Source organism: Excalfactoria chinensis, chromosome 3 (genome assembly GCF_039878825.1).
Source record: "Excalfactoria chinensis isolate bCotChi1 chromosome 3, bCotChi1.hap2, whole genome shotgun sequence".
Classification (NCBI taxonomy): Eukaryota; Metazoa; Chordata; class Aves; order Galliformes; family Phasianidae; genus Excalfactoria; species Excalfactoria chinensis.
This window is the reverse complement of record NC_092827.1, coordinates 4459127-4472097: the sequence shown is the minus strand read 5'-3', so window position 1 is coordinate 4472097 and position 12971 is coordinate 4459127. Positions and strand designations below refer to the sequence as shown.

The window sequence follows — 12971 nt, the reverse complement described above, 5'->3', positions numbered from 1 at the left end:
TATGTTTGGTGATGGACATTAATGCTTTGCTTTTTTTTACCCTCTCTGCTCTCATTTGTACATACACAGTGTTGGTGTCCCACTTGATTTTCGGGACTTGGTTGCACGGAGTAGCTTCGTGCTTTGGTTTGTGTGCAGCCAGTGATGGTTCAGTGCTGTTTGGCTCAAGAGAAGGAGATGTCTCCAAAAATGTCTATTCTGGGGTTTTGGATGGGAACTGTGTGTTTGTTGCCAAGTTCTGGGACTTGGCTGGAGCACAGCAAGCTTTGGTCGGGTCCTTACAGAGTGAGCAATATTGCCCTGATGACAGGTGTGTTTTTTCTCCAGTTTTTCTAATGCCATGTTTTCTGGGTCTCTTGATAAGAGCTTGGACCCTTTGCAGCTAGCAGACATCCATCTCACTGACGTGTATATCCACTTCCAGACTGGCTGCTCAAATCACACGAGGAGCCTGCAAGTACTTGTCTAGATGGTGTTGTAGAGTCATAGAATCACAGGGTGGTTTGTACTGGTAGGGGGCTTAGAGCCCACCCAGCCCCAACCCTTGCCATAGGGACACATCCCATAGACCAGGCTGCTGATGCTGGAAGCAGCTGCAGAGCTGTGGCTTTTGTTTCATTGCAGGGAAAAAGTGTCTTTGGATGAGGAATATCCAGTTCTCTCAGATCTTGAAGCAATGCTTTGTCCTTGTATAACAAATACACATCAGATGTTTCTGGGTGCAAGGAATTGTGCTGAGCTGTTTAGAAGGAAGCTTCGGGGAGGGCTGTGGCTGAGGGCACATTCGCTGCCTCACTGTGATGGAGGTGGCTGCAGGCAATGACTGTGATCCCAGAGCACAGCACCTGCAGCCAAGGTGATTGAGGCTAATTGCAGTGTAATGAGACAAAGCCATGCCTGGGTCATGGAAGATCCCCTCGAAGCATTGCCACCAGTTGGCTCTAGCAGCAGGCTTAGTTGATGCTTGGCAGTGCTTGGTTGTGCTTTGGTATAAAGAATCACCATTGTATGGTTTCCCTGTTTGGCTGGCAAAAGCAATGCTAGGGGCTGTGTTAGATCTCTGAAACTTTCATGGATAATCATAGGATGACCTGGGTTGAAAAGGACCACAATGATCATCCAGTTCCAACCCTTTGCTGTGTGCAGGGTCTCCAACCAGCAGCCCAGGCTGCCCAGAGCCACATCCAGCCTGGCCCTGAATGCCTGCAGGGATGGGGCATCCACAGCCTCCTTGGGCAACCTGTTCCAGTGCGTCACCACCCTCTGAGTGAAAGATGAGATTATCAGGGCTACAGAACACATCTGTTCCCTTCAGTTTTACCTTTAATTTAAGTATAGATTTCTTCTGACGACATCAGTTTCTGGGTGAGATTCCTTAACACATGGGAGCCTGTGATTAAAAGATTCTGGCTCTGTACTGGGCTTGAAGTGACAGGGTGCAAATATAATTTAATGTAAAGATGTGTGTGTAGTCATTCAAGGTCGCCCTTGGAACAGGTGTAGGTGGATTGCCCTCGAATTTGAAGTGCCTTTGTGCTATGCAAATTGTTCCCATCTCATGTTAAACAGCACCGCAGCAGAAAAACACAAAGGTTCCAAGTGAGTGTTCTGTTTGTGCAGGTTTAAAAGCTTCCTTTCTGCAAGTGTTTGCATCCGTAGCACTTCATTCGGAGAACTTAGGCAAACAGAAGAACCTGCAGAGCATCACCACTGCTGTGCCCACAGCCGCATCTCAGCCTCTCTTGCCCCTCCTGGCACCAGTGACACCACAGCTCTGGCAGCTTTCTCACCCACATGAATAAAAGCTAAAGGAAACAAATGAAGCAAAACATCACGTAAGCCACACATCCAGCCCACACACACGACAGTAAGCTGCACCCAAGATTCAGACCTTGCTGCGTTCTGCTCTGGCGCCGATGTGCTGATATTGCTGGCTGCAGGGCATCTGCATGTGCTTCTTCACAACTGTAGCACAGCAGTTCACCCAGTCCTGATGCTTCACGAAGCCAGTGCGTGGTTGTAGCAGCTCTTAGATCCTCCAGAGGCAGCTCGCTGCCTGTCTTGCTGTGGCTCTGTGCAGTACATGGGTTGTGGTAGGGGGACAGGATTCTTGTTTCTGGTCCGATTTTAATCCTACAACCCTAAATCAAAGAGTTGAGGTTGGACAGCCAGAGGTACCTGGAGAGAATTTATTTGAACGTACTTAATATGTATTTCAGAAGGCTACCAGTGCTGCAGGTGTTCAGCAGAGAAAACACAAAGCTCCAGACAGCGAGGTGATTAAACTCTGCAGCAGCTTGCACTCAAAACAGACACGGATTCTCCAATGCAGCAATTAAATTCTCCATTTCCCATTGAGAAACTTGCTTAAAAGCCCCCCAGGACTGCAGCCTGAGGCAGCAAAGCCATTGGAGCACTCTGCCTCCCTTCTCTCCTCCACACATGCTTTTTCCTCCTTGCGCTTCTCGCTGTGCCTGCAGGAGACTGGGAAAGAGAGAACTCAGCTCACAAGGGCCCTAAATTTGGTTTTAAGCTCAAGTTTAAACAAGCAAGCAAACAAAATAGACTTGGGTCCCGTCTATGCGCTTCCATCCATCCCGCTCCATCATCTTGGTTTGTGTGTCTCTCAAGCTGAGCAGAGATGCGTTTTTAGCACTTTATGTGCTGTCTTCAGTTCATGAGAAGGTCTCTTAGTTTCTCAGCCCTTAGGCAGAGATTTGAGGCTCCAAGGTCTTTGTGCCGTAGTGCAGCCACGCGCATCCCTGTTAGCCAAAGGGCTCTGAGCAACCCCAGACGTGATAGAAGATGAAAGACTCGCTGAGGATGAGTGCTTCATGCATCACTTGCAGTAGTGTGTCTGCCACGCACTGCGATTTCCAGGCTGCATCGCCTTTTATTGCTCTTGTCCTTTTTTGCTCTTGGCTCAGTGCTGACAGTCCTATTCTCATATCCTTTGGTTTGGATGCACAGCTGGGAGAGGTGGCAACACCTGAAAGCTTGGGGAGACTCACAGCCTGAGTCTCTGACTTTCATTTCTGTGGTCCACCAGCCGTGGAGCCGGGGCTAGAAGAGCCCTGCAGCAACTCGCTTTCTCCTTTTCCTCAGGGTTAGGAGGTGTGTGCTTGGAGGCATTTATGAGCAATTTGACTGGCTTCACTGCCAAGGCCGGCTACTGTGGCTGCTGGCAGTGACTAATCCTTTCCTTAGAGCTTTGTTGCAGAATAAGCAGCAAGCTTTGATCTCTGCAGCCTGTCCCGGTGGCGTCATGTCCTTTTCTGCTGGCTTGGTGGCCGGCTGGGAAAGCTTATTCAATTTAGCAGTTTGCTTAAGAAGGAATAATCTTCGGAAGAATTCAGATCCAAAAGCATTGATGCCTTGCAGACCTGTTGGGTTGTGCTGGCTCTTGAGCTAGGGGAGCTGGGGGGGAAATGGTGCCAGGTCCTTTTGCTTTGTGGGAGCTTTGCAACAAGGCTGCGTGGTTGCTCACTGTGTCTGCGCTGCTGCCGGGCATGTAGCACCACCTGCTGCCTGCCTGCCTGAGGAGCCGGGTGAGCCTTCAGATCCCAGGAGTTTGCTGTCTCCCCCCTGTACTTTCACCATATCCCAGCAACAAATGGGCTGCGTAGTTTACCTGTGCTGCTAAAACCCAGATGCTTGTCACTCCTGGGGTGAAGCAGGGGTGCAGCCAGGCGTGACCGTGTGCTGATCATGTAACAAGCAGCTCCGGCTTCTCGGGGATTTGCACACTGAATATTAACTCAGGCAGCCTTGCAGTACGCCAATGCTATTGCCTCAACACAGGGCTTAGCTCTCCCGTGTGCATTTCCATAGACAAAATGTTACAGCAACCTGCCTTGGGACTCCCTTGGTTTAGGATGCAGCAAATGGGGTTGGTAGTGACAAATCCCACACTGTTTGCCCAGGGCTGAATTTGGGCTGTTTGTAGGGCTTGCGTGGTGCTCTTAGTATAGAGTATTGAACAGATGGGACAAAGGAGATCACTGTTGTGCTGGACCAGAGGAGACCTCCCAGGGCATTCGAACATCAAGGGGACAACTGGGGAGGCCATCAGGAGGTTATAAGGAGGAAGCTGATTCCTGCACACAGTATTAGAGAAAGAGATGAGGAGCAAAAGAGAGGTTTTCATCACTCTGCTTGTTCTTACGTGGCTGTTGTGGGTTGGTGGTGGTGGTTATAGTTGCCTGATGGAAGCCTTTGTTTCCCCCCTGATTTTCTTTCATGCTTTAATTGACGTTTAGGGAAGGAGGGCTGGTGCTGCTGCTGCCTTCTGCTTGTCCGCACAGCAGCGTGTAGCTGGAGAATTAGCAGCCAGCCCTGCAGATGAGCAAGGGGGGAACCTTCAGAAACCAAGGCAGGGCTGGCATCCTGTTGGCCACAGCTGGCCCTGCCACGTCAGTGAGATGGGACTTATCTCAGCAATGGCCTGTTTGCTGAAACCTCCTTTCCTCTTTGTTTGACCACCGTCAGGGTGATATCCTGACTCTGTTCTCTGTTTTATAGGTATCTGTACAAACTGGAGGAAGATCTCCTTGAGGGCAGCCTTACAGAGAAGGACTTGCAGGTCCTGGTGGAAGAGAAGCTGGACATAAACCAGCAGTGCACACTTGCAGCCCGGAAGGCCAACTGTGTGCTGGGCTGCATTGAGAGGGGTGGCCAGCAGGGACGGGGAGGTGAATGTCCCCTTCTACTCAGCACTTGTCAGGCCCCATCTGCAGTGCTGCGTCCAGCCCTGGGGCCTCCAGGACAGGAAGGACACAAGGCTTTTGGAATGAGACCAGAAGAGGCCTCTAAGATGGTCAGAGGGCTGGAGCAGCTCTCCTGTGAGGAAAGGTTGAGGGAAATGGGTTTGTTCAGCTTGGAGAACAGAAGGCTCCAGGGAGACCTCATTGTGGCTTTCCAGTACTTGAAGGGAGCATAGAAACAGGAGGGGGAATGGCTGTTTGTGAGGGTGGGCAGTGATAGGACAAGGGGGAATGGTTTGAAACTGAGACAGGGGAGGTTGAGGTTGGATCTTAGGAGGAAGTTTTTCCCCCAGAGGGTGGTGATGCACTGGAACAGGTTGCCCAAGGAGGCTGTGGATGCCCCATCCCTGCAGGCATTCAAGGCCAGGCTGGATGTGGCTCTGGGCAGCCTGGGCTGCTGGTTGGTGACCCTGCACACAGCAGGGGGTTGAAACCGGATGGTCACTGTGGTCCTTTCCAACCCAGGCCATTCTATGGTTCTGTGATGTTTGAGCTGATGGAAATTGCTTTTGTCCATGAGCTGTACTCATTCCTGAGAGAAAATGAGAGATAAAAATGCTGATGAAGGAATCATGGTACGGATTTGCTAGTTCTTTTCTTCTATCATTGTACGGAAGAGCTCTCACCTCTGGGGGCTGCATTTGAGGATGCCTGCCAGCAGAAAGCTGTCTTTATTTCATCCACAGCCATCAGAACCTTCCCAGTGAGATCTCAACTTGATAATCTCTGCAGAAGGCTTCTCAGCAAGTGGAGGTGCGTGACTGAGCGTTCTTCGTCCTTCCTGCTCCCACCAACGTAGCCATAATACGTCCTCTGCCCTCCCCTCATCAAAAATGACCTACCTGCAACTTGATGGCATCGTGCCTTTGCTTACATACCAAGTTCATATACCAGCATTTTAATAACTGCTCCTTAAGTCGTGAGTAGTGTGTCCACATTCCTTCCTCCATTAATTGAGATATAACGTTCACTTTGAGGGCCCAGATAGGAACGTCAGCATTAGAAGCCTTCAAGGATGGGACGCAGCCAGTTCTGAACGCTGTACAGCATCGTCAAGCACCATTAACCATCATGTGTTGGAGCTGGCAAGACGTACAGATTTTACTAAATGAAAAAATAATTGCACCTGCTCTTCTGGGCTTCGTTTCTTTTTTACACTGTTGTAATGGAAATCCTGCTTGACAGACAGCTGGTGGAAAGGGAACCTGCTGAAGAAGTATCTGCACAACTACACTGAAGAAAGTCCCTGTTAATTAAAGCAGCTGAGCTATCAGCCGAAGGGAAGAGTGTGGAAAGCTAAGTGCGGCCTCACTGGGTGAAGAGAAAAAAGGTGTTTCCAGTGATCCTCGGGGACAGCATCCCTTGTGTTTCCAGCACTGTCTTCTTCCACGGGAGATGCTCTGGCTCTCCGTTGTGTATTTCTGTATCCTTAAAATGGCTGCTTCTTTGTTTCCTTCCCTTCAATGCTGATGACCTGGTACTGCATGGCAACTGATGGCTTGGCAGGAAGAGGATCCCTCTGAGCTGCTCCCAGCCCACCGTGCTGATTTTTCACGTGCTGTCTGTCCTGCAGATGAAGTGTGACAGCCTCTCTCAGACCCAGCCCTGAGCTCCCAGGTCATTTGCCACCAGACCTCTCAGTGCAGGCCAAGGGATCAGCAATGTGTCCTTTCCAATGAGTGCAGGAGCAGGTGAGCTGGTAGCAGAGTTTTCTTAAGAGTGAGGAGCTAAGAGAGATCTGGACTTCAGTACTTAGGAAATGGAAACCATTCCAGTGGTTGGTTCAGGTGCAGGAACAGAGTAGCCCTGCTCTGGGCTCTCTCCTGGCTGTTGTAACAGCTCTGCTTCAAATTTCATGTTTCTGCTCTGGAAGCAAATGAGCCCAAACAACATGCAGCAGTTCTTATTGCTGGTAACACCCCTGCCTCATGCATCACTGTGCTGCAAGGCTCAGTGCCAGGGTCCCCGTGATCCCCAAAATGACTGGGAGCCTGATGTGCTTCTGTTGCTTCTTCACTTAATTGGTGCTGTGCTGTCAGGCATTTGGTGAGGTTTGTTGATTTTCATCGCTCAGAGCCTGAAAGGGCAGTATTCCCATTACATACGACTGACCTTTGAAAATCCCCTTAACAACTTATTTCCATCCAAAGCCCTTTGAGTCGTTAGCAAATGTCCATTGATCTAACGGCTGCCCTGTGAGATTAGGAAAAGATAGATGGTGCTGGCTTGTTGAAACACAGCTTGGTTTGGTGCACTGTATCGTTACGGGTTTTGCCAAGTGAGAGCAAGTGGCTGATGTTTGCCCTGCTTACAAGAGCACTGATAAAGAAACCGTTCACCTGCATGTGGGGACTTCACGCCTTCAGATATTGCTGATTTAATTGTAAGGATTTGGGATGATCAGTATGGAAACCCAGCAGGAAATTTCCTGCTCCTTTTCCTGCTTCATCTCAGTGCAGGGCAGTGATCTGTTAACCTGCAGTCCCAGAAGTGCCCATGGCAGTCGGTTGTGGAGCCTTGCTGTCCCGTGCCCCACAGTTCTTAATGTGAAATACAGATCAGGGCTTCAGAAAGCTGAGAAAGGAGCCAGGTGAAAGCAGGAGAGAATACTTAGGAGGTGTCTGAAAGCCTTGACCACAAGTGACAGTGATCCCGAGGACGTTCTATGAAGCCAAACAATTACAAATAGTCATAAATCTAATTGGACAACCAGTGCAGTGCGCACCTCCAAGAACCAAGAAGGTAGAGAATAAAAATGAGTAGCTGGATCTCTTTTGTGTTTAAAGAAGAATTCATCTCATTTCTCCAGCATGCTGTGTCAGCTGTACCCCCAGGAAGATGGAGAACGGATGGGTTTTGTGTGGATCACACACTGCTTTCTGGTCCCGGCAATGGGCAGCCCACACTGCTGCCTGCTGGCTGCCTTAACAAGGGCCCCAGTGCTGCACCTCTTCCCCTATCAGCTTAAAAAAAAGAATTTCTACTGGTTTTGCTCTCACTGGGGGATAATTTAAGTTTGGTTTTATGGTGCATTATTTCATCACGTGTATTTTAAAAACTCATTGCGTATCTTGCCAGTTTGCAAGCACGGTGTGTGGCCTTCGGAGAGCTTCCGTACCCTTCCTGTGAAGCTCTCATGCCTCTGGAGACGAGTTTTTAGTCTCTAAATCCTTTTCATTCCAATTTTGAGAGCTCTTCCAAAGGAGAGGCAGCAGAGCATCGGGGCCTGGAGCCTGGCTGGGTGTGGGGCATGGAGGGAGAGCGAGTGCTCGGAGGTGAAGAAGAAAGCAGCGAGGCTGGAGCAGCAGGATAATTAATACACAAGAAAGGGGATAATGGGCACTTTGAAATCCATCTTTACAAGAGAAGATTAAAGGGAAGGAAAAAAAAAAAAAAAGGAAAAAAGATGAAGGCTACTGGAGAAGAATCCCATTGCTGAGCATCGCCTCAGAGCTCGTATCCCTGGTGTGAATGCCGCTGAATGGAGCAGCAGAGCAGGAGAACGCACAGGAGGTCAGTGGGAGCTGCTGTGGGGGAGCTGCTGCTTTGTTTTGCTGCACTGGAGAGAAGCTGGGAGGCAGCCCAATTGCAAACAGCATCCCCAAGTTTGTTAAACATCAGTTATCATAAAAGCAATCACAACAGCATCTATTTCTTTCCAAAGTGCCAGGCTGCTGAGATCTTACGGTGTTTGGTAGCGTTGCTGGAAGGTGCTTTAACACCATGTTTACACATTGCAGAGCTGCAGTTTCCCCTGACCTTACAACCAGCTGGGGGCTGGCAGATACACCCACAGTGCTGGGGGATGTCCTCAAGCCTTCCCTTGTGACAGGAACAGCACACTTGCATTCCATCCTCTGCCTGTGCCCTGTCTGTGTGCTGAGGTGTGCGTTAGCAGCTTGCAGAGCATAGCATGCGTCTTTTTCTCATTAAATGAAGAATTGCTGAGTGAGCTCCAGGCTTAGATCTGGGCTTTTCAGTGCAGTTTTGGCTGTGGAAATCAGGATTTTGGCCAGTAGAAATGAGATGAATTTCTGTTCTCTACGAAGTAGGAGAGTGTTCTCACGTTGGGAGTTGTGCTCTGAAGGAGGAGATGGTTCTGCACGGGGAGGGCAGAGCCTGCAGGCAGGGAGGTGTGGTGCTGTGCCTTCAGGAGGCTGAGCATGGTCTTCACTAAGCCCCATCGTGGCTGTCCCTGGTAAGTGGGGGTGCCCAGTCAGATGGATCTGAGCTCTGTGCTGTAGCCAGGGCTATTTGCAGCGTGCTGTATCTCCCTTGGACACACCAGACCTCTTAGTTTTTGTGGCTGATCAGTGCAAACCTGTTGTGATGGCCTCACTTCCCCAGAGTTACTCAGCTTTGCAAATGCAGAGAAGCAAATGTCAGTCTGATCTGTCATGTTGGTTGCATCAGGGACAGGGGATGGAGCCAGCCCTGGTAAATAGCTGAGATGTATCCTGCTTGTGTGTTCACAAATCCTCGCACACACACAGAACCCATGATAAGGAAGCTCTTTCTGCCTTGTAAATCACCTTAGCATTTGTCATTTGGTCCACCCAGTAGCCAGCGGGTCTTAAGGACTGGGGTGGATATGTTGCTTTATTGGGATATCTGGACTTTGCTCAGTCTGTGGACTGAAAGCAAGTGTCCTGGTTACAGAATCAGAGCAGGGAGATGCGTTGGACTCCTGCATCTTCAGCACCATCATTTTCAGCTGTGCAGTGCGTGGGAGCTCGTGGTGTCCTCAGCCTGGCTCTGGCTGCAGTGATATTTCCCCCCAGTTGAATTGGCACAGATTTGGGAAGGATGGAAGAGAATCCTTTTCCCACCAGCTTGTTCTTAGTCTCCCCAAGTTATTGCAGCTCCCCTAAGGCCGTTCTTTTGTGGGTCGTTTTCCTGTGGCTCTTTTTTCTGATGAAGGCCTGACATGAGCGTTGAGCTCCCCAGTTCTGTGCCCAGTTTGCTCGTTGCCCAGAAATCAGTCCAGTTGTTGAGCTGTCGGCATTTCTGCAAGGCCATAAACACTCTTCATGTTTTCACTGTCAAATTATATGTGACACTTAATTTAAAGCTGCAGCATCAAGCCTCACCAGTAAGGAGATGGCTGGAAGATATTGATTTTACTACATCTTTGTATTAATGTGTAAAACCAGTGCAAAAATCTTGGTGTTGGTCGGGGCATCATTGCTGGGCAGGCCATTGATTTATGCATTGCTTTAGTTCTCATGTTTCTAAGATCTGTTTGGCCAACGTGACTGTGAACAGCAACAGGAGCAAAGGGGTGCATTGAACAGCTTTGCATTGAATGCTGGGGCTTTGTGCTCATGGTCTGCTGTTTTCTGGGGCCCATTGAAACATAAAAGCTTGAGAAGAGACACGAATGGCTCAAGTCCTTGATTCAGAGGCTCTCCCCATTTCCCCTGACCTGTTCCTACAAGATTAGCTGCTTGCATTAAAGAAGAAAAGTTACCCAGAGATTCACTTCTGTCTTTCTCAAGAATGAGATTTCCTTTCTACTGAAGTGATGCCCTTATTTCTGTGGCTCAGGTGCAGGGTGTGCATCCCAGTTCTGCATGGGGAGCAGCAGCAGGCTCTGCAATGAGCTCCTGGGGATGAGAGGGAGGATTGGAATCTCAGGCATCTTCATCATCATCATCATCATCATCATCATCATCTCCATCATCTCTCACTTATCACTGCTTGCAGGTCCCCAGCTGCTTCCTTGGAGCAGCTGCCCAGGGCTGAGAGGAGGACTTTGCAAAAGCAGCTGGCTAAAAGTTGGGTGGTGATCAGCTGCATCCTGGAAATGCTGTAATTCGGTCAAGTGCTTTGAAAAGGAGCCATCAAGGGCACTACCTTTACATTGCTTCTACCTTCTGCTTGTGCCGATATGATGATCTGAATGTGCTCGTTGTGTCTTGGTGGCACCTGGCTCCTCTGTAGCCTGTGTCCCCTTGGGGAAGAGTTTCATGCCGATGCTCTGATCTTTCTCTCCCTTCTGGGGCCCCAACTTCAGACATTCAGGATGGATCTGCTTCACTTTCTCAACTGGCAATAGCTGCATCTTGGGCAGCAGGTTACAGGAAAACAAGAAGTCAGTCAATAAGGCTCACCAGGTGTTTCCTTGGGGTCCATTGATTTACAAACTGCTTTAATCTTAAATGCTCCCTGTTGAAAGGCAGCACCTTGTTTAGCCGAGCACACCTATTTTCTGTGCAGAGCACAAACCGAGCGCTGACTGTGCAGATGTGCAGAGCTTCCCAAAATGCACCCATGGCACCTGGGGCCACTTTTATTTCCTGCCCAGAGCTTTACAGCACAAGAAGATGTGATGAAACTGAGGTCGTAGGACCTCTCAGCTGAGCATCGCATCTTCACCTCTCCCTTGAGAGCAAATGGCAGCCAGAGGGCAGATCTGGCCCTGGGCAGTGGTTGTGGCTGCTCACAGAGCTTGCAGAGTGGCCTGGGCACAGAATCCAGGAGGGTGCTGTCAGCAAAACTTCTTTGTCCACGTATCTTCAGCTGGCTGGGTGTGATCCGCAGGCAGGACCTTGCCTGGAAAGCATTAAATCAGTTTGCAATGGACCGGGTCCAGCTTCTGCTAATCCTAAGGAGTCAGCCACCCACGGGTTTCAATGAGGTCAGGCTTGTTGAGGTCGGGTCCCACCCCGACCCACCATGGCTTAGAGCTGCAGAATTTGTCACCTCCCTACAATAGTGTCCATGCTTTTGATGGCTCTTCAGTGGGATATTTTAATGCATTCTTGTCAAACGCTCCATTTTTTTTGTCCCCCAGTAGCTACTGACAGATGAAAGCACTAACGCCAGCTTTACACGGGAGTTTAATGGTAGCAGCTGTCATGCAGATCCCCAATACAAATATTTTCCGCTGTTAATGGTTTCGGTGTGAGCTTTTTTATGTGATCAAATGTAATCTTATTTAATGGAGTTTTATTGCCATGACGCCTTATTCTTTTCAGCGGGATGGACTTTTATTTTTGAAGCAAGAGCTGATTGTTCAGCAGAGAGCCAGAAAAGGGCTGAGATGTTCTCAGAGGGAGGTATTGCAAACGGGTCACATCCGAGGGACAAAGCAGGGATGTTTGGTGGAACAGCTCCCTTTGGGGTGAGTTGAAGCAATGCTACGAGGGCTGCTTTGCTGGCAGCTGCTGTGTTTCCCCTCTGGCAGCCGCGTGGTTATGCAGAGCCATGTCACAAAGGCAGCACTTGCAGCTGGTACCCGGTGTGTGGCTCCTGGCGGGCCTGCAGGGCAGGCAGCAGGTAGAAGGCTGGATAGAGCTGGTGCCTTCTGCTTAGAAACCATTGATCTGTCACAGGGGCTGCGAAGCGGTGCCAAAACGCGACAGCCAGAACGCGGTAGCCAAAGGATTGCAGCTGGAGCATGTCAGCCTGCCCCTAAATCTCTCTATCACCTGTACAGACACCGTGACTGCAGTGTTGTCTATCCGGTAGGTTGTCCGCACCGAGAAGAACAGCCTGAACAACCGCTTCCTGCCGTGGGATGAGATCGAGACGGAAGCCATCCTGTCCATCGACGACGACGCTCACCTCCGCCACGACGAGATCATGTTTGGGTTCCGGTGAGTGGCACAGGGTGCAGCTCATCTGTGCAGTGTGACTGTCGTGGTTAAAACGAGGGTCTGACCAAGGATGAGCGCATCCCTTCCCATGGCTTCACAGTTCAGATTCTTGGAGGAATAGCATGTGCTAATGAATTGTTTAATTCATTACATGTTAATGAGTTGCAGGCAGGTGGGCTGATTCCGGGTTGTCCAGGCAACCTGATTCTCCCATGTCTTAACCTCAGCTCTTTGGCTCTTGCAATTCTGATAGCGTTCCCTTGATGTTGTTGGCACTGCGTGCTTTCCTTGCCTGTTGAGCAAGAAAACTGGAAAACGAACTCAAGGCTTTTGCAGTCCATGCTTTGTGTGCCATCAGCGAGGCCATAACATTCACTGCAGGGTTTCATTGCTCACATGCTCACAGTGGGCTGTTGTCCATCCTCTGTGCTGTGTGGCACTGGGATGTGACAGCTGTTTTAGCATCTCTCTCTCCAGAGGATGGAGAAAAGAGATGTTGCACAGAGTGCTGGTTGCTCTCACTCCTACTCTTCAGCTCCAACACCTGCAGTTTCCCTCTTTGTTGCCCTGGCACAGAGCTCCCTGATGATGAGCCCAGGGGAGAAAG

The 12971-nt window shown here is 49.8% G+C and overlaps 1 protein-coding gene across 18 annotated transcripts in view; it reads left to right on the top strand.

Moving 5' to 3' along the window:
* Positions 1–12971, top strand: part of EXTL3 (exostosin like glycosyltransferase 3) — a 115547-nt gene that overhangs the window by 96288 nt on the left and 6288 nt on the right. For all 18 annotated transcript variants that reach the window (XM_072330897.1, XM_072330906.1, XM_072330890.1 and 15 more), the window contains one exon: positions 12237–12364. In XM_072330897.1, coding sequence (XP_072186998.1) covers positions 12237–12364 — 128 coding nt within the window. The remainder of the gene's footprint in view (positions 1–12236; positions 12365–12971) is intronic.